This window comes from Neophocaena asiaeorientalis, unplaced genomic scaffold, assembly GCF_003031525.2.
Source record: "Neophocaena asiaeorientalis asiaeorientalis breed wild unplaced genomic scaffold, Neophocaena_asiaeorientalis_V1.1 scaffold79, whole genome shotgun sequence".
Taxonomy (NCBI): Eukaryota; Metazoa; Chordata; class Mammalia; order Artiodactyla; family Phocoenidae; genus Neophocaena; species Neophocaena asiaeorientalis.
The window spans coordinates 6707034-6727572 of NW_020175402.1; the positions used below are offsets into that span (position 1 = coordinate 6707034).

General features: G+C 46.3%; 1 protein-coding gene across 3 annotated transcripts in view; it reads left to right on the plus strand.

The window, feature by feature from the left end:
- The window catches only part of PTPRU (protein tyrosine phosphatase receptor type U), an 81323-nt gene that overhangs the window by 20127 nt on the left and 40657 nt on the right, over window positions 1-20539 (plus strand). For all 3 annotated transcript variants that reach the window (XM_024766832.1, XM_024766833.1, XM_024766834.1), the window contains exons 6-12: window positions 67-241; window positions 842-1135; window positions 11807-12115; window positions 16557-16666; window positions 17014-17215; window positions 17570-17672; window positions 20196-20469. In XM_024766832.1, coding sequence (XP_024622600.1) covers window positions 67-241; window positions 842-1135; window positions 11807-12115; window positions 16557-16666; window positions 17014-17215; window positions 17570-17672; window positions 20196-20469 — 1467 coding nt within the window. The remainder of the gene's footprint in view (window positions 1-66; window positions 242-841; window positions 1136-11806; window positions 12116-16556; window positions 16667-17013; window positions 17216-17569; window positions 17673-20195; window positions 20470-20539) is intronic.

Below are 20539 nucleotides of genomic sequence, written 5' to 3' on the forward strand. Positions count from 1 at the left end.
GTCACAGCGAGATCTGGACCTTTCTTCCCCGGCGCCCGTGACCCATTGGCCCCTCTCCCCGCTCAGCGACAGAGCGGGGCACTGGTGCCCGCGGCCGGCGTGAGGCACATCAGCCACCGGCGCTTCCTGGCCACCTTCCCGCTGGCCGCCGTGCGCCGCGCGGAGCAGGACCTGTACCGCTGCGTGTCCCAGGCCCAGCGTGGCGTCGGCGTCTCCAACTTCGCAGAGCTAATCGTCAAAGGTGAGCTCGGGGACGCTTGCGGAGGGCGGGCCTCCGAGGGGCGGGGCGAGCGGAGGGTGGGGGCGCAGGTTCTACCAGGGGGCGGAGTCTTGTCAGGGGGCGCGGCCCATGGACGGGTAGGGAAGGAAGGGTTTGACCAGGGTCGTGGTCTGACCGCGGGGCGGGGCTTGCGGAGGGGCACAATCTCACCTGCGATCAGGTCCGACTGGAGGTGAGGGGATGTGACTGAGAGGTGGGCCCGCGTGGGGGCTGGGTCAAGGTGTGAGCCCGGCGAGGCGGGATCTGGCTATTGGGCCCTAGGGTTGACCGGAGCGGGCAAGCGATCAGTCCTGGGACGCGAGGACTTGGGGATTCAGAAGGGAGTGAGGGAGAGGGTGTAGGCTGAGGGGTGAGGACGGGGTCAGCTTTTGGAGTGGGGAGCTTCTTAGGCCCTGGGGATTTAGTGGGGGGAGGCAGTCTAGTCTAGGGCTTGGGGGCTGCGTGAGGAGCCTGGGGGGACAGGAGGGCTCTTGGGTTTTTGGGTGTGGTGGGGTGAGGAGCTGAGGGCCAGGGATTCATAGCGGCATCCGCGGGCTCCGTCTCTCTCCCATCTCCTTGCAGAGCCCCCTACCCCCATTGCGCCCCCGCAGCTGCTGCGCGCTGGTCCCACCTACCTCATCATCCAGCTCAACACCAACTCCATCATTGGCGACGGGCCGATCGTGCGTAAGGAGATTGAGTACCGCATGGCGCGCGGCCCGTGGGCGGAGGTTCACGCGGTCAGCCTGCAGACCTACAAGCTGTGGCACCTCGACCCCGACACGGAGTACGAGATCAGCGTCCTGCTCACGCGCCCCGGTGACGGCGGCACAGGCCGCCCCGGGCCGCCCCTCGTCAGCCGCACCAAGTGCGCAGGTGGGTGCCTCCTGGCTCCACTCCCTCCTCCAGATACCCGGGTATGGACTCAGGGCAACCGAGGGGCGAAGGGTACATTCCGAGCGGTAGTATGGCCTCGATCTGTGCTTCTAAAACCTTCTAAAACATCGTGACCTTCCCTCAATCCTAGTTATGGTACAGAAAATAATGATAGCTAACATTTCACTTTGTGATGGACATTTATACATATATTGTGTGTGTATCATTTATTGATTTAAAACTCAGAACAACACCATGATCTAGGTACTCTCGTCATACCCGTTGTACAGATGAGGTGTAAAATCTGTAACCTCTGTACAGATTATTATTAACAGAGATGTTAAGTGACTGGCTCAAAGTCACACAGCTAGTAAGCAGCAGGGCAGTAAGGGATTGGAACCCTTGACCGGCTGTCTTCAGAATCTGTGTTCTTAATTCTACATTATATCATCTAGATAAAATAAACAACTAAACACCATAAAATAAAAGTGTTATTAAATTCTAGCTGGATTCTCTTGTCTGGGCAATTGAGCCTGAAGTCTGCTTTTGCTTGTTTCAAAGGGTAATGCAGCTGTTAGGAGCAATGGCACACCTGCACCAGGGGAGACTTTATTGTTTAATCAGAAGAGAAATTGACAACAGAACAATTTTCTTACTCTGTGATTTCAGCGTTTTTGTTGTTGTTGAATTTTTATTGAGATATAAAAGATTCATATGCGGTTGTAAGAAAAAATATAAGAGAAATTTCCTTATACACTTTACCCTGTTTCCTGCATTTTGCAAAACTGTAGTATAAATCACACTCGAGATACTGACATTGTTAAAATCCACAGATCTTCTTCAGACTTCCCCAGTTTCATTTGTCCTGATTTGTGTGTATCTGTGTATATTTAGTTCTATACAGTTTATCACATGTGTTGGTTGCTTTGTGTATTTACCACCACAGTCAAGATAGTGAACAGTTCAATCAGCTTAAGGATCCTTCGTTGCTCTTTTATATCATTTCTGTCCCTTCCTCCACCCCCAACCCCTGGTTACCACTAATTTGTCCTTCATTTCTAAAATTTTGTCACTTTAGAAATGTTATATAGATAAAGAAATCATACAGTGTATAACCTTTTGAATCGGCGTTTTAATTTGGTAGCAGCTTTATGAGATATAATTCACACCTCATACATTTCACTCATTAGCGTGTACAATTCAGTGGTTTTAGTATATTCACAAAGTTGTGCAACCATCACCACAATCAATTTTAGAACATTTTTCATCTCCCCCAAAGGAAACCTTGTATTCTTTTGCAGTCCACCCCTCCCCTCATTTCCCCCTAATTCCTTCGGCTCAAGGCAGCCACTAATTTACTTTTTGTCTCTATGGATTTGCCTCTTTGTGGACATTTCATATAAATGGAATCATACAATATGTAGTCTTTAGTGATTGGCTTCTTTCACTTAGCACAATTTTTCAAGGTTTATCCATGTTGTGGCATGCATTAGTATTTTTTTAAAATAAATGTATTTATTTTATTTTTGGCTGCGTTGGGTCTTTGTTGCTGTGCACGGGCTTTCTCTAGTTGCGGCAAACGAGGGCTACTCTTCTTGTGGTGCGCGGGCTTCTCATTGTGGTGGCTTCTTTTGTTGCGGAGCATGGGCTCTAGGCGCGCGGGCTTCAGTAGTTGTGGCTCGCGGGCTCTAGAGCGCAGGCTCAATAGTTGTGACGCACAGGCTTAGTTGCTCCGCGGCATGTGGGATCTTCCTGGACCAGGGCTCGAACCTGCGTCCCCTGCATTGGCAGGCGTGTTCTTAACCACTGTGCCTCCAGGGAAATCCCGGCACCAGGGAAGTCCCAGTACTTTTTATTGTTGAATAATATTTTGTTTTGTAGACATACCATAATTTACTTATCCATTCATCGGTTGGTCGGCATTTGCGTTTTTTATACTTGTTGGTTATTATGAACAGTATTCTTATGAATATTAAAGTACAGGGTTTGGTATGGACATATGTTTTCATTTCTCCTGGGTGTATATATATATATAGTATGGTAACTATGTTTAACCATTTAGGGAACTGCTGGACTGTTTTCCAAAGCAGCCACTCCACTTTACAGTCTCATCAGCAGTGTATGGGGGTTCCAGTTTCTCTACATTCTCACTAACACTTGTTATTATCTGTCTTCTGATTATAACCATCCTAGTGGGTATGAAGTGGTGTCTCATTGTGGTGTTGCATTTCCCTGATGGTTAATGATATTGAACTTTTTTCATGTGCTTATTGGCCATTTATATGTCTTCTCTGTAGAAATGTCTATTCAGATCCTTCACTCATTTTTAAGTTCAGTTTTTTATTATTGAGTTATAAAAGTTCTTTATATGTTCTGGATACTAAACCCTTATCAGATATATTTGCAAGTGTTTACTTCCATTCTGTGGGTTGTCTTTTAGTTTTCTTGATGGTGTCCTTTGAAGCACAAAGGTTTTTAATTTTGATGAAGTACAATTTATCTGTTTTTTCTTTTGTTTGTGCTTTCAATGTCATATCTAAAAAAACATTGCCTAATCCAAAGTCACGAAGATTTACCCTTATTTTTTTCTAAGAGTTTTATAGTTTTGGCTCTTACATTTAGGTCCTTGATCCATTTTGAGTGAATTTTTGTATATGGTGTGGGGTAGGAGTCCAATCTCATTCCTTTGCTTGCAGATGTCCACTTGTTCCAGCACCACTTATTGAAAAGACTATTCTTTTCCCATTGAATTGTCTTGGCACTGAGATTTGCTTTTTTGCTTATTGTAATTTCCTGGAGATTCATCCAGGTTGTGTAAATCAATAGTTCATTCCTTTTTAATGCTGAGTAGTATTCCATGGTGTGGATATACCAGAGTTTGTTTAACCATTTATCTGTTGAATGACACTTGAACTGGTCCCAGTTTTTGGTTATTACAAGTAGAGCTGCTATGAACATTCATTTGCAAGTTTTTCATGAACATAATTTTTCATATTTTTCTGGGATAGATGCCTGAGGGTACAATTAATGGATCATATGGTAATTGAATAGTTAGTTTTATTGGAAACTGTCAGAGAGGCTGTATTGTTTTACATTCTCACCAGCAATATATGAGTGATCCAGTTTTCTACATCCTTGCCAGCATTTGGTGCTGTCATTATTATTATTTTTTAAAAAAATTTTAGCCATTCTGAGAGGTGTGTAGTAATATCCTATCCTGGTCTTAATTTGCATTTCTTTAATGCCTTGTGATGTTAAACATCTTTTCATGTGCTGTTTGCCATCTGTATATCCTCTTTGGTGAATTATTCATGTCCTTGACCATTTAAAAACAAATAAATAAATAATTAATTTTTGGCTGCATTGGGTCTCCGTTGCTGCACGTGGGCTTTCTCTAGTTGTGGTGAGCAGGGGCTACTCTTTGTTGCGGTGCACAGGCTTCTAATTGCAGTGGCTTCTCTTGTTGTGGGGCACGGGCTCTAGGCGTGCGGGCTTCAGTAGTTGTGGCACTCGGGCTCAGTAGTTGTGGCTCGTGGGCTCTAGAGCACAGGCTCAGTAGTTGTGACGCACAGGCTTAGTTACTCCGTGGCATGCGGGATCTTCCCGGATCAGGGCTTCAACCCATGTCCCCTGCCTTGGCAAGCGGATTTCTTTTTTTCTCTTTTTTTAATTGATCTTTATTGGAGTATAATTGCTTCACAATACTGTGTTAGTTTCTGTTGTACACCAGAGTGAATCAGCCATATGTATACATATATCCCTATATCCCCTCCCTCTTGAGCCTCCCTCCCATCCTCCCTGTCCCACCCCTGTAGGTCATCGTAAAGCACCAAGCTGATCTCCCTGTGCTACGCAGCTGCTTCCCACTAGCTAACTATTTTACATTCAGTAGTGTATATATGTCGATGCTACTCTCACTTCACCCCAGCTTCCCCCTCCCACCCCGTGTCCTCAAGTCCATTGTGTATGTCTACATCTTTATTCCTGCCCTGCAACTAGGTTCATCAGTACCATTTTTTAATTTTTAGATTCCATATATATGTGTTAGCATATGGTATTTGTTTTCTCTTTCTGACTTAGTTCACTCTGTATGACAGACTCTAGGTCCCTCCACCTCACTACAAATAACTCAATTTCGTTTCTTTTTATGGCTAAGTAACATTCCATTGTATATACGGCAGGCGGATTCTTAACCACTGTGCCACCAGGGAAGTCCCTGTCCTTGCCCATTTTCTAATTGGGTTATTCACTTTATATTGTTGAGCTTTGAGAGCTCTTTACGCATTCTAGATACTAGTCCTTTTTTGGGTATGTAGTTTGTAAATGTTTTCCCCTGGCTTTTAGCTTGTCTTTTTATCCTCTTCACCTGAGCTTTCACAGAGCAACCATTTTTAATTTTGATGAGGGCCAATTTATCAAAATTTTCTTTTATGAATTGTGCTTTTGATGTCAAATTTAAGAACTCCTTGCCTAGCCCTAGATCCCCCAAATTTTCTCCTTTAAAAAAAAAAAAAAAAGAAAAGAAAAGTGTTATAGTTTTACATGCAAGCCCGTGATCCATTTTGAGTTAATTTTTGGATAAGCTACATGCTTAGGTCGAGGTTTATTTATTTTTTGCCAGTCAATATTCTTAAGTGTTTTAAAAAGCTGATCTGGGAACCATCTAAAATAGTTTAATGCCATATTTAGAGAGACCCTTGGGTGTTGGGTAAGAGTATTCCAGTGGAAGTTACTTTCTAGCTGAGGAATCTGAGTCAGGTTACTTAACCTCCCCAAGCTTTAGTCCCCTTGTTTTATAACATGGGAATGATAATAATCCTTACCATACAGGGTAAGTGTGAAGATTCATTCAACACATGTTTATTGAGTGCCTATTATGTGTCACATACTGTTTAGTTGCTAGGGATATAAGACTGCGACCAAGACAGACAAAAGCCACTAGTGAGTGAGTTCCTCGTGCCGGAGCTCTGCATGGAACTCACATTCTGGCAGAGGAGACAGTAAACAAGTGAAATATATGGATGGTCAGATGATGACCAGGGCTGTGAAGGTTAAAGCAGGAAGGGGGATGGGGTGTGGGGGCAGGAGAATTGTCATTTCAAAAAGGCTCAGGGATCGTTTTGCTGAGAAGGTGACATTTGAGCAGAGACCTGAAGGAGGTGAGGGACAGTGCCACGCAGGAAGCTGGAGGAATTGCTGGGGGAAGGGGCATTCCAGGCAGACGTAATAGCAAGGAAGTCTGTATAGCGTGCTTGGCATGTGTGAGGAGCAGCAAGGAGACCAGTAGAACTGTGGTCTAGTGACTGAGGGGGAGCTGGCAGGAGAGAAGGTCAGAGTCATGCTGGGGATGTGGGACTCAGAGCCATTTTACGCTGGGCGGGCTGGGGAGCCATTGCGGGTTTGGAGAGCAGGAATGACATCACTTACTATGTTTAAAAGGATCACTTTGGTCCCTTTGTGGAGAATAGATTCCAGGAGGGCAAGGGGACCAGAGGAGAGACCAGTAAGGAGGCTACTGCAACAATTCAGCTGGGACATGGTGGAGGCTGGGGGCTGGGAGGAAGTAGTGGTGGTGGTGGTGAAAAGTGGTTTATTTTCTGGGTTTGTTTTGAAGGTAGAGCTAACTGCATTTGTTCATGGATTGGATGTGCAGTGAGAGAAGGAAATAGAAGTCAAGGATGGCTCCAAGGTGTTTTGCTTGAGCAGCAAGAAGGATGGAGTTATCATTTACTGCGAGGGAGCAGACTGCGGGAGGAGCAGGCGTAGTAGACGGGGTGCCATAGATAAGGAGTTCTGTGCTGGAAATGTTGACTTTGAGATGCCTATTAGACGTTCAAGTGGAGATATCTATCAGGTGGATGGATTTACGAGTATGGAGTTCAGGGAAGAGGTTCGGGCTGCAGATATAAATTTGAAATTCATCAGTATAGATATGGTATAGATGGTATTTACATCCATGACACAGGATGAGATCTCTTATCATGGTGGTTCTCAATTGGGGGATGATTTTGTCTCCCAGGAGACATCTGCAGGGTCTGGAGACATATTGATTGTAACAACGGGGGGTGGGGTGCTGATGGCGTCTAAGGGGTAGAGGAAGCCAGAGAAGCTGATAAACATCCTACAGTGTATAAACAGCCTCTTCAACAAAGAATTATCTAGTCTGAAACGTCAGTAATGCTGAGGTTGAGAACCCCTGATTTAGTCCTTAGATTTTAGGGAATAAGTGTAGGTGGAAAAGAGAAAAGCAGTGAAGCCTGAACCGTGGGACCCTCCAGTGTTTTGGGTTAAATGCAGGTGATGGCATGCAAATGCATTAAATGCCTGTGAAGTATGGTGCCTAACACACAGTAAGCACTCAGTAAATGACAACTATTGTTGCTATGGTGTTTTTAACTCTTCAAAGCCAGTTCTGGTCAGGTACTTAGAATAAAAGAAGTCAGAGCTGGGGATCCACAGAGAATCTCTCTTCTACGCTCCTTAATGTACAGATGAAACCCAGAGAGAGGAAGGCACTTGCCTGTGATCATACAGTGGGTTAAGAACCCATGTTTCATGGTGACAGCTGTTGTTCGTTCCCATTTCACAGATGAGAAAACTGAGATTTAGTCCCTTGCCCAAATCTATGCAGTGAGTCTGTAGCAGAGTCAGAACCAAAGTTGGGATGTCCTGCCTTCCAGTCTAGTGTTTGAAACTACCACCACCGTCACGATCACACCATCAGGAACAGCAACAGCAGCTGCCATTGTGGGCTGAGTGCCCACTTTGTGCCAGCACTGCTAAACACTTCACATAGGCTGGCCGGGACGGGACCTGGGGCAGGGACCAAGCAGACAGGATCCGGACAACTCACCCTGCCTTCTCTTCGTTGGCGTCACCACCGCTCCTTGCTTAGACGCCTTGGCCCATAGTTGTTTTGCTATTGGCCAGCTGTGTTGTCATCTCCCTGGTCCCCATGAAACTCTGCTCCCACAGTATTATTTAATGTAAAAACAATAATATAACGTCAGTAGAAGGCATTTAAAAGAAATCACTCTAAATCTCACCATCCTAGCCCAACAGCTGTTTTAGTTTTCCTGCCTTCTTCAAATCTCTGCCCACATGCCTACAGTACACATTTCACACCCTTGTCTTTGGGATGTAGAAAGCATTCTGTATTCTGCTTCCTTTTCTTGGTGGTGTTACATGTGTTATGTTGTTTGTAATTATGTTTATTGGCGGTAGGAGTCCACTGAGTGTCTCCATATGGCTGGGCTATTTGTCTCTAGATTCCTATTATTGTGAATAATACCATATTGAAAAATTTAGTGCTTATCGTGCTTTGTTTCCTCCTTGAGTTATTTCTTTGAGATAAGTAGTCAGGGGTGGTTTAAGAAAGGACTTTGACATATATTGCTTTAAAAATGGTCGCACTAATTTATACTGTTACTATAAAGGGTGCTGCTGTATATAAGGGTGTGTCTCACCCTCAGAGTGCACATATTAATTAATTAACTACTATAAGTTAGACCATCTCATGTAACTCTCACACTTGCTTTTCAAAGTAAGTGTTACTGTATCTCCATTTTTTAGTCAAGGAACTTGGTGTTCAAAAGGGGGTTAAATCACTTGCCTGAAGTCACAGAACTAATGAGAGGTGGAGATGATAGGATTTGAACTCTGGAGCACCCGACCCCGCTCCAAAGCCCCTTCCTCAAGAAACAGTTAAAGTTTCAGGGTTATTGAATCCTCCTTAACATCATTAAAATCAACACATTTTGGCCTAATTTAGCAGATGTTAACTGTTAGCCTTCTTGTTTTAATGTGCATTTTGACCTTTGATCTCTGAGTAGCCTACAGCCATATGGAATTTAGAGAGACGGGGCTTTGAGGTCCCCAAGTTCTGTTTTGCCAGTGTGTGCTGGCAGCTGAAGAGAGCGTGTCTGGGTGCCAGATGGTTTTTGGAAACACAGAGACTCATGAATTCACACCCCTCAATCAACATATCAGCCTTTAGTCAACAAACTATTTGAGCCCCTGGATCTGCCCAGATTTGTTCAGGGTGGGGAGAGAAAGAAATGTGAGCTTTCTTTTCAAAGACCCCTTCTTCTAGCGAGGCGGGTGGGGGCTAACACAACTGTTGGAGAATGAGATACCCAAGCACGAGGGTGAAAGTTTCATCCTCCAAGTTAGAGGTTACCATTTTGTGCCCTGCAAAGTGGTTATAAGAAACCTGAGTAGGTTGCCACTATTTAAAAATCTGGAGATTTCACACACACAAATCGGAATTTCTGGCTTCTCTTAAGAAATGGGTGGATCAGGCAACCCTGAGCCTGTAGTCCTGCATGGCGATATCTCCTGGAACTGAGTGGCAGCTGCCCCTTTTGGATGGGACACTTACAGTCTTGTTGGTCATGGTCCCGACCCAGCCTGTGTTACCGGTTTATATTTAACGTTTCATGTCCTTTCTCTAAATGCTGCCAGATGGTGAAGGAAGCAGTACACTTTGGCCAAACTGGAAGGATGGCAAAGAATGTGGAGCAGGTGTTCCCGGGGGTGGGGATGGTGTGAGCAGAGCTGCAGGGAAACGAGATCCACTCTCACTAGTGCAAATAAAGCCATGGTAGTTGGCTTTAGTAGACATAGACATAGACATAGACACCGACATAGACATAGACACCTTGGGACAGGACACATCGGGCAGCCAGGACCAGAGCCAGAAAGTCAAGGAGTAAAGCAAAGATCTCTGAACAAGATGGCAGAGTGAGCACACACAAAATCCTCCCACTCCTCTCCAAACACATAAGAACGATGGGTTAAAACAAAACTATACAGAAAACCATTAGGAAAATCTCTGTGCGCCAGGAACGGGAGAGAAAACACAAGTGTGGTAAGTGGGCTTGCAGCCAGCAGCCCTCAGGTTGCAGTGAGCAGGGAGCCAGCCCTTTAACGTTTTTGTCGGGTGGGGATCTGCCTCGTTTGTGGGGAGAAGAGAGCCAGGCTCTCTGTAAGAAATCAAGAGGTGGGCCTTGCTCTTAGCATGTGCTGAAACCTCTTTGGTGGTCTGATGTATGACTGGAGACTGCCACTTGCCTGTGGTCCAGGGAAGGAAGGAAAGCTCCTGGGCGGAAACAAACTTGCATTGTGCTGTCCTTGGGACCAGTGTCTAAAGCTGTGCCACCTACCCAGGCATTCCCAAGTAAAGAGCAGCCTGAGCAAATTAATCATATAAAAATGATAACAGGGTCATACTTAATGATCTTACGAGGGCAAGCAGTAGTGCTTTCTTTCCTGTTCATTAAGGTGTGTCCTGAGGTCCTCTAACTGGGGAAACTTTGCAGGTGTCACAGAACCTGCACAGTCAGGGGGCAAGAGAGAAGAGGATCATTAGTAATCTTGGCTTCTTCCATCATTTTATAGATGAGGAAACTGAGGCCCAGAGATTTGCTTAGGATCACACAGCTGGTCAATGCAGATGCAGGATGGGTCTGAGCCCCCTGGGCTCCATCCTGGCTTTGCTTCAGAAGCCTTGATTTCTTTACTTATAAAATGAGGTTAACTTTCTGGTTTTATGGAATCATCAAGAGGCTGTAAAGCAGAGTAATATACACCTCTCTTGTGTTGGGGTAGCTGCCTCTCCAGAGGCATTGGTGTGATTTATTTTTATTTTTTGGACAGTGAATTCCTCATGGGGAGGCAGGGTAGTGGTGGTTAAGAGTGTGGATTCTGAAGCCAGCCTGTCCAGGTTTGGATCCCAGCTTTACCACTTACTGTCTGTGCGACTGTGGGCAAGTTACTTATCTCTCCTGTGTGCCTCCATTTCTACATGTGTGTAACAGGGCTAATAATTGCACCTGTCTATTGGATTACGGAGAGGATTGAATGAGCTAAAGCATTTTAAAGCCTCTGAACAATGCCTAGCACATACAAAGCCTCTAATAAATGTTAACAGCCATTATCATCATCATCATCATCATCATCATCATCATCTAACAGATTGTATTTCCCTTTTTGCTTTGGCAGCCAGGAAACTCACCACCTAATTTGAATCTTATCTTTATTCTCCACATAGAACCTAATGACATGCATTTCTATTTTCCTAACATTCTCTGGCATTATTTAACTATTTGCCTCTCATTTCCCCCATCATCCTGACTTCTCTATACTACTGTATCGTATATATTACTACAAGCTGTTTTAGAACGAGTTTGGAATTAATAAATTAAGGAAAATACAGCAGTTGGTTGATTCAGACTGTCTTGACGTCCTCCAGCACGATCTTGAAATAGGAGGTGAATTGTACTAGTAAAAAAAATTAGAGCTAAAATTTTCGAGGGCCTGTTGTGTATTGGCCATTATTGCACATGCTTCGCATGTATTACCTTAAACCTCACAGCCATCCTGTGAGGTAAGGCCTATGATTCCATTTTGCAGTTGAGAAAAGTAAAGCTCAGAGAGGTGAAGCAGCTTAGCCAGTGGTTGCCAGCTGCAAGTGGCAGAGCCAGGATTCAGATGTGGCCCCGCCTGACTCCAAACACACTGTTACTCACCGTTTGCTCTTCTAGGGGGTCTCTTGGACTCTTTGGGGGCAAAGGAAGGTTGATATCAGTCAGCTGAATGATGTTTTCTCTCCCATCTACTCTTCTTTTCCCATTTCTCCTACCTTTTCTCTCTGCTTCCTGGGTTGCCCAGAGCCCATGAGGGCCCCCAAAGGCCTGGCTTTTGCTGAGATCCAGGCCCGCCAGCTGACCCTGCAGTGGGAACCACTGGGCTACAACGTGACACGTTGCCACACCTACACTGTGTCCCTGTGCTATCACTACACCCTGGGCAGCAGCCACAACCAGACCATCCGGGAATGTGTGAAGATAGAGCGGGGTGTCAGCCACTACACCATCAGGAACCTACTGCCCTACCGGAATGTCCACGTGCGGCTCGTCCTCACTAACCCCGAGGGACGCAAGGAGGGCAAGGAGGTCACGTTCCAGACGGACGAGGATGGTAAGAGGCCCCCTTATTCCCAGTGTCCTCAGTGCCTCCCACAGACGCTGCATGTCTGAGACTGAAATTGCTATAGGAAATTATTTGCTTAGGATTAAACCGACTGTATAACGGTAAAGTAATGATACTGATATCTGTTCCCCTGAAGACTTTGGGTTAAGATGGCATATTTCTTCCTTAATCGTTTGGGAACATTTAGCAGTGAAGTCCTTTGGGCCTGGAGTTTTCTTTGTGGCAGGGTTTTTTAATAGTAGTTTTAATTTACAAAACAGATATTGGAATATTCAGGTTTTCTACTCTTGTATCAGTTTTGGTATACTGCGTTTTTAAGGAGTTTGATCATTTCACCTAAACTGTCACATTTCTTGCCACAAAGTTGGTTATAATACTATTTTTTTTTTTTTTTTTTTTGATGGCAGGCGGACTCTCAACCACTGCGCCACCAGGGAAGCCCTGTAATACTATCTTATTCTATTTATTGAACATCGGTAGGATCTATAGTGCTATTCCCTTTTTCATTCCTGATATTGGTAATTTGTGTCTTCTCTCTTATTCTCATGTTTCTCATGGTAAGGGTGTATAAATTTTATTAATCTTTCCGAAGAGCCAACTTTTGGCCTAGTTTCTTTTCTTTCTTTTTTTTTTAAAAATTTGTTTATTTTATTTATGTGTTTTTGACTGCGTTGGGTCTTCATTGCTGTGTGCGGGCTTTCTCTAGTTGGAGCGAGCAGGGGCTACTCTTCGTTGTGGTTCATGGGCCTCTCATTGCGGTGGCCTCTCTTGTTGTGGAGCACAGGCTCTAGGCTCGCCGTCTCTAGAGCGCAGGCTCAGCAGTTGTGGCACACGGGCTCAGTTGCTTCCACGGCATGTGGGATATTCCCGGACCAGGGCTCAAACCCGTGACCCCTGCATTGGCAGGTGGATTCTTAACCACTGCGCCACCAGAGAAGCCCCTAGTTTATTTTCTTTATTGAATATTTTCTATTTTTTATTTTTTTTTAAAAAAAAATACTTTCTTTGGATTTGATCGGCTTTTCTTTTACCTTTTTTTTTTTTTTTTTTTTTTTTTTTTTTTTTTTATCAACCACTGTGCCACCAGGGAAGCCCTCTTTTAGCTTTTTGAGATAGAAACTTATTAGATCATTGATTTTGAGCATTTCTTTATTTCTAATATATACATGTAAAGCTATAAAATTCCCTCTAGGCCCTGCTTTAGCTGCATCCCACAGGTTCTGATATATCCTATCTTCAGTATCATTCAGTTTAAAATATTTTCTAATTTCTGTTATGATTTCTTCTTTGACCCAAGAGTTATTTAGAATACATTGCTTGATTTCTAAGCAATTGGGATTTTTCTCATTATCTTTTTGTTATTGATTTTTAGCTTACTTCCACTATGGTCAAAGTATATACTCTAGTTTTGGTCTTTTGAAATTTGATCCTTGCTTTATGGCCTGACATATGGTTAAATTTTGATAAATGTTCCATATCTACTTGAAAAAAATAGGTGTTCTGTCCTTGTTGGGTGCAATGTTCTACTTATGTCAAGCTAATATTTATTAAGCATTTACTATAGGTCAAGCACTATTCTGAATGCTTTTCACGTATTAATGCACATGATCCTCACGACAGCCCTATTTGGTTATTTTCTATTACCATTCCCATTTTACAGATGAGGGCACATAGCTAGTAGATGGGTAGCAGAGCTGGGTTTCAAACCTGGCCATCTGTTTGAGAGTTGTTTTTCTTAACAGCTACACTCTAATGCCAGCAAAAGCGTTCTCCAGATTGCTGTAAAATCCCAGGTAACCCCAAGCTCCTTGGTTAATAGTTTTTTGTTTTGTTTTGTTTTTTGCTTCCTCACATATGCAGTTTTCTGTTCTTCACAGCAGCATCCCAGATATAAAATTCAACTCCTTCCTTGATTTCCAGAAAACCCCACTCACTTGAGGCAACGTGTATCCTCTATGCCCTGCACTGATGTGCTGAGGATTTGCTGGGGATGGGAGTGAGGACTAGAGGGGTTTACCCTGAATCACTGCAAATGTAGGAAAGGAAAAACAACTTTTTTCTTCTACTCATGTTAGGTTCATTGGTTGGGGCCTTGTAAATTAGATGGAGAAAAGACAGATTAACAAGAGAAAAACAAACAGGAGTTTATTTTTATATCTTATTAAAAAGTTTTAAATTGAGATATAATTGATTTACAATATTGTGTTAGTTTCAGGTGTACAGCAAAGTGATTCAGATATATATATACATATACATATTTTTTCGGATTATTTTCCATTCTAGGAAATAGTAGTTTATGAACACATGCATCTCCCATAACAGGGGAGTACTCAGTGATGAGTAACTCAAAGGGGTGGTGAGAACTTGGACTTATATAGTGTCCTAACAAAAGAACAATGAAGTTTTAGAGAAGTGACAAGACAAAGGAAAAGGGCTTTGAGCTTCTAGGGGCAGCAAATTAGGGGAAGTCAAATATATGGGGAAACTAATGGTAGTCTGTAAAGTTTTTTAGGTAGATTCCTCCAGGCTGATAAGGGTCTAGTTTTCTCAGTGATTAACTTCTGTCCTTTCTGGTAGAGAGGGGAAGGGGGCACCTTTACAAAGTTATGTCCTACTTTTAGGCAAATAGCGGGAGGGCAGAGAATTTTTCCTCATGTATGCTCCTACATGGCCTTCTCAATTCAGCTCAAAATAATCCTTATACCAAGTAGCATACTTTGGGTAGCATATACTGATACGCTTCTTAAGTAACCTCAAACTGAATATCAGACTGCTCCATTCTTAAAATCTGTTGACCTTTCCCCTCCCCCCCCGCTAGGTACGTTGTTGTGGCTGCTTCACACCCCCTCCCCCAACCCTGGCCAGGCCTCACTTGGGTTACTTGGTTTTCTTTCTTCTTTCTCTGTCCCTCTTCTCCCCCCTCCCTCTGATAACTGCTCATTATTTAATATTTTTTACTTTTCACTGAAGTATTAGTATCATACTTACGGGAAGTGTGCTTATCTTAAGTGGTCAGCTCAAAGCATTCTCAAAGATGGCACACATCAGGATAACCACACCCAGAGCAAGAAAAAGTATTACCAGCAGCCCAGAAGCCCCCCTTTATGCAACCTCCCCCTCACAACCTTCCAAAGGTAAGCATTATCCTGACCTGTGATGCCACAGATTAATTTCTGCTTGGTTTTGAACATTACATCAGTGGGATCATACAGTGTGTACTCTTTTTATGACTGGCTTCTTCCTCTCAGCTTTATGCTTGAGTGATTCAGCCATGTTGTGTGTACAGTTCTAGAGAATTCACTCTCAATGCTGAATGGTCCATTATGTGAATATGCCACATTTATTTTTCTTATTTACTATTGTTGGGCATTTGGGTTGTTTTCAACTATTTTAAATTGTGCTGCAAATAAAATTCTTGTAGATTCTTTTTTTTTTTTTGGTAGATATATACATTTCTGATGGGTTTATGCCTAGGAGTAGAATGGCTAGGTTATAGGATATGTGTTCATAATAAGTAGATATATCCAATTTTCCCAAGTGGTTGTGTCAATTTATACTCCCACTAGCAGTGTGTGAAAATTTCGGTTGCTCTACATCCTCACCAACACTTGGAATTGTCTTTTTCCGTTTATCGTTTTGGTGGGTGGATAGTGGTGTTGCCTTGTTAACTGTTCATTTTAACACAAGGCACTTGAGCTGTCCCTGATTGTTATCTGGGTTTCTGCTTTCCCCTATCTTAGGAGTTCAGCTTCCCCACAACATTTTATCAAGGTGTTTTCCCAAACAAAGGCCGTTCTCTTCCTAGAAGAAATTCCTTGAGCCTGCTGTTAAGATGATACCTTAAAACAAAACAAAACAAAAACCAAACCATACCTGAAAGGGTTTCTGCTGAAATGTTGACAGTATTTATCTCTGGGTGATGGAACTGTAGGTGCCATTAATTTTCTTTATGCCTATTTTGATTTTCTACATTGAACATATTGTTTGTGTAATTAGTGATTTTTAGACAAGAAAACAGCTCCACCCATAATCCTGCCACTCTAATGCGTCTGTTTTCATTTTTCTGGCAAATGTCTATATTTTCTGAAAACCACTCAACTGGAACAAAATAGGAGCATTCATTCTTCTCTGCCAAATGCATCCTGCACAGTGATGAAGGTGCCAGCCGCCCTTTTCGAGTACTCAGGCGTAGCTGAACCATATGAGATGCTGATATTTATTTGCCTTGGGGCTTTATGTACATCACATCATTTAATTCTGGTGAGGGAGGTGTTATTTTCATCCCCACTTCACAGATGAGGAAGCTGAGGCTTAGAGAGGCTGAGTGGTGCAAGCATCCCAGCTAGGAAATAGCAAAGCTGGAATCTGAACTCAGGTATCTGGTTCCAAAGCTTGCTTTTCCCTGCCCCATGTTGCCTTTCCCTTGCAGTGCCCGGCGGGATTGCGGCTGAGTCCCTGACCTTCACTCCGCTGGAGGACATGATCTTCCTCAAGTGGGAGGAGCCCCAGGAGCCCAATGGCCTCATCACCCAGTATGAGGTGGGTTTGGACCCTATTACAGCTGGGGCCCCTGGTGGAAGGTGGGCCCACAGGTTGGAGAGGGAAGTGTATGGGGCGGAGGAACACAGGTCATGATCGGGATTCCTTCCACTGTGGCTGCGGTCTGTGCCCCATGTGTTATGGGGACAGAGGCCCTGATGGCAGAAGAGAGAGGCGAAGGTGCCCAGAGGCCTGGACTAAGGGGCATCCACGGTCCCCCGACCAAGCTTCTCCCCTTTGTCCAACCTTATCCCTAGCTCACCTGAACCATGATGGGTGGGAGGCTATGGGACTAGTGATGCCCTTCCCCATCCCTGTGCCCGCCTACCTGCCCATCCTGCCCCCAGATCAGCTACCAGAGCATCGAGTCGTCAGACCCAGCGGTGAATGTGCCGGGCCCACGGCGTACCATCTCCAAGCTCCGCAATGAGACCTACCACGTCTTCTCCAACCTGCACCCGGGCACCACCTACCTGTTCTCCGTGCGGGCCCGCACGGGCAAAGGCTTCGGCCAGGCGGCGCTCACTGAGATCACCACTAATATCTCAGGTGAGCCCCGCCCAACCTGCCCTGGCCCCTTTGGAGGAGGCACAGAGTCTCAGGGTTCCGTGGGTAGGGGGTGAGGCTTCCTGGGGGTGGTGATGGAGGGCTCCTGCTGAGATAAATGTACCATTTAGAGGTTGAGGTCAGGGGTCAGGGAGGATTAAATCAGAGGAGTCTAGAGACTATGATCGGTGGAATCCAAGGGCTGAGGTCAGGGGTCAGGGAAGCTCAGGTCAGGGGGAATAAGGAGGCGAAGGCTGAAGGGGAAGAGATCTGAGGACAGGGGTCAAGGAGGCTGGAGGCCTGACCTTCCTGGTCCAGTGGCCGGGCTCTGTGCTTATGTCCTGTCCCCTTCCCCAGCTCCCAGCTTTGATTATGCCGACATGCCGTCGCCGCTGGGGGAGTCTGAGAACACCATCACCGTGCTGCTGAGGCCGGCGCAGGGCCGCGGGGCGCCCATCAGGTGGGGACGCCTGCACGGAGGGGCGGGGGGTCAGGGCCATAGGGAAGAGGCCCCTCCTCTGACCCAGAGTCCCCACCCAGGCCAGCTCACCCTCGTCCTTCCTCAGTCTCACACTAAGGGTTCAGCGTGTCAGGAGGAGGACATTCTGTGATCCCGGGCAGGCAGGACGTCTGCAGCCACTCCCCTCTGAGGCCGCAGGGTGCCTGGTGGTGACTGTCATGAGGTCTGTGGACAACATCCAACCTGGAGAGGGGACTGTTCAGGCCTCTCCAGAGGGCCTCCTTCTGACACCTTGGAGAAGTGAACTCTGGGGGCCTTATTTTTCCCAGCATTTTCCCTGGAGGATCCCATCCAGGGAGACACAGAGATGGGCTTTCTGGAAGGCTAGTGCAGCCAGCCAGATGGGGCCATCTCTCTGGAGTGGCCAAGAGCTTGGCCTCCTCACTTCTTTGCAGAGAAAGCTGATGCCATAGTGGCTGTTTCTGTTGGGGAGAAGGTGCTGGAGACAAAATGTGTGTGTGTGTGTGTGTGTGTGTGTGCGCGCGTGTGTGCACGTGTGGTGAAGACACGTGACGTGTGTGTGACGTGTGAGTGTGTACGTGAAAGAGAGTGAGCGTGTTTGTGGAATGTGTGCACATACTTCCTGTCAGCCAGACATCGTGTTAGGGACTTTACCTGCATGAGTCATGTTATCCTCGTGGCAGCCTGTGGAGTGGGTATTAGTACCCTTATTTTACACATCAGGAAACAGGCTCAGAGAGCCTGAATAATGAGCCCCCATGGCCACAGAGCTGGTAAACGATAGCGCTGGGATTTGGAAGCCAGGTTTGTCTGCAAAGCCTGTACCTTTCCTTGAAGTCACAGAGCCTCCCTGCTCCTCTGGTTCACCTCCTCCTACCATAAAGTTTCATGCACTGGGAGAGGGTGACAGCTTGCATTTGGGCATGGGAGTGTCCTCTTAAGCCCCCCAAGAAGGCAGTGGGTTTCCCAGGTGCCCTTGACACCCCCTCATTTCCTCACTCCTCCCCCCTTCCACTCTTTTCTCCTGCTTTGGCTCCCCTGTATTTGCCACTGCAAAGCCTGCCCTGGGCTGATTCCCAGACCCCAGGAAAAAGTCTGGGCATCTCAGGGGCATTTGGCATTTTGCAGGAGCCTCAGGGCCCTGTTGCCTCTGAATCTGGGAGGAGTTGGGAAACCAGCATCACCTTCTCCTTTCCTTTTCCCTTGGGGGATCCTGTGAGCAGGCCTGGTCAGCGTCTCTCAGGGATGATGATGGCAGGGCTGGGTCTGGGCGAGGGGTGGACCATGTGAGGGGGAGAGGCCTGATGGCTGTGCAACCTTGGGCATGTCCCTTCACCCCTCTGAGCCTCCCTCAGGTGCATCATGGGGATCATCCCAGATCAAGATGTGCTTCGTTCATGGCTAATGATTATTATCATCTCCTGGTGGGACTTCGGGCCGGGAGAGGCCTCACATCAGCCTGGGAAATGGAGGGTTGAGAAGGGCCTGGGCTGGTTAGTGATGGAATGAACCTGTCTGGCCCAAATCCCAGGGTGCTGGGGTGATTCCCTCCCAACTTGGAAGCTCAAAAGAAACAGCTGGAGAGCAAGGAAAAGGCATTTCTACTTTGCCAGAGTGCAGGCTGTCAGTATGGGGTATCCCATGCCAAGACGTGACCGAGGCCGGGACTGGAAATATTTAAATTTGTCAGCATTCATTTATTTACTCTTGGCTCTGTTCCACAGAGGATTTGGAGGAGTTCACAGCAAGGCCATTCAGTAAAGTGATGAAAATAAATAGAAACACACAAGTCGGGATCAGGAGACACAAATCAGAGGGAATACAGACCAGGGAACACAAATCAGCCGTCAGGACCGGGAGATGGCAGGCTCAGAGTTGCAGTCTCGAGGCTGCCTCCGGGTTGGGAGGGTACTCGAGATGTAGGGTTAGTGTGACCTCGTTTGCCTGCTAAGTGACCAGCTCCCCCACTGGAGGGCAGTTCCAGGAAGCCTACATCCCCCAAGTGCCCAGCACAGGGCCCATGTCTGAGCTTAGTAAACACTTTCTGGATGAGTGAATGCATCATGTCTTACTCGAATTTATTGTGGCCTAGAGGGACCTGTCGGGAACCTGGTTGGAGCCTGAGGCTTGGGGTTCCCAGGCCCTGGAGGACTCATTGAGGAGTCAGGGTGGGGCTTTAGGGCTTGGTTCCCTTAAGCAGGGCTGACATTCTTTCAGCCTTAGTTACAGTAATAACAGCTGACAGGCACTGGCTGCTTGCTAAACTTGCCTCCTTCCTCACCTCTACCTTATGTAACAGTCCTGTAATCACTCCCATTTTACAGAGGAGGAAACTGAGGCCCAGGGAGCTTAAGTGACTTGCCCAGCTAGTAAGAGGTAGAGCTGAGATGAGCCCTCTCCTGGGCCTGACCCCAAAGCCCACGCCCTTAGCTACCAGATGGCTCTCCCTGTTCTCTGGCAACCGTGACCACTGCGCTTCCCCCCACCCCCCCGCATGGCCAGTGTGTACCAGGTTATTGTGGAGGAGGAGCGGCCGCGGAGACTCCGGCGGGAGCCAGGCGGCCAGGACTGCTTCCCAGTGCCGCTGACCTTCGATGCGGCGCTGGCCCGAGGCCTGGTGCACTACTTCGGGGCCGAACTGGCGGCCAGCAGTCTGCCTGAGGCCATGCCCTTCACCGTGGGTGACAACCATACGTATCGTGGCTTCTGGAACCCACCGCTTGAGCCCAGGAAGGCCTACCTCATCTACTTCCAGGCAACAAGCCACCTGAAGGGGGTGAGGGGCCGGCTGGGGTGGTGGCGGGGCCGGCTCGGGGGCGGGATTGGCGACACCTTGGAGCAGGCTG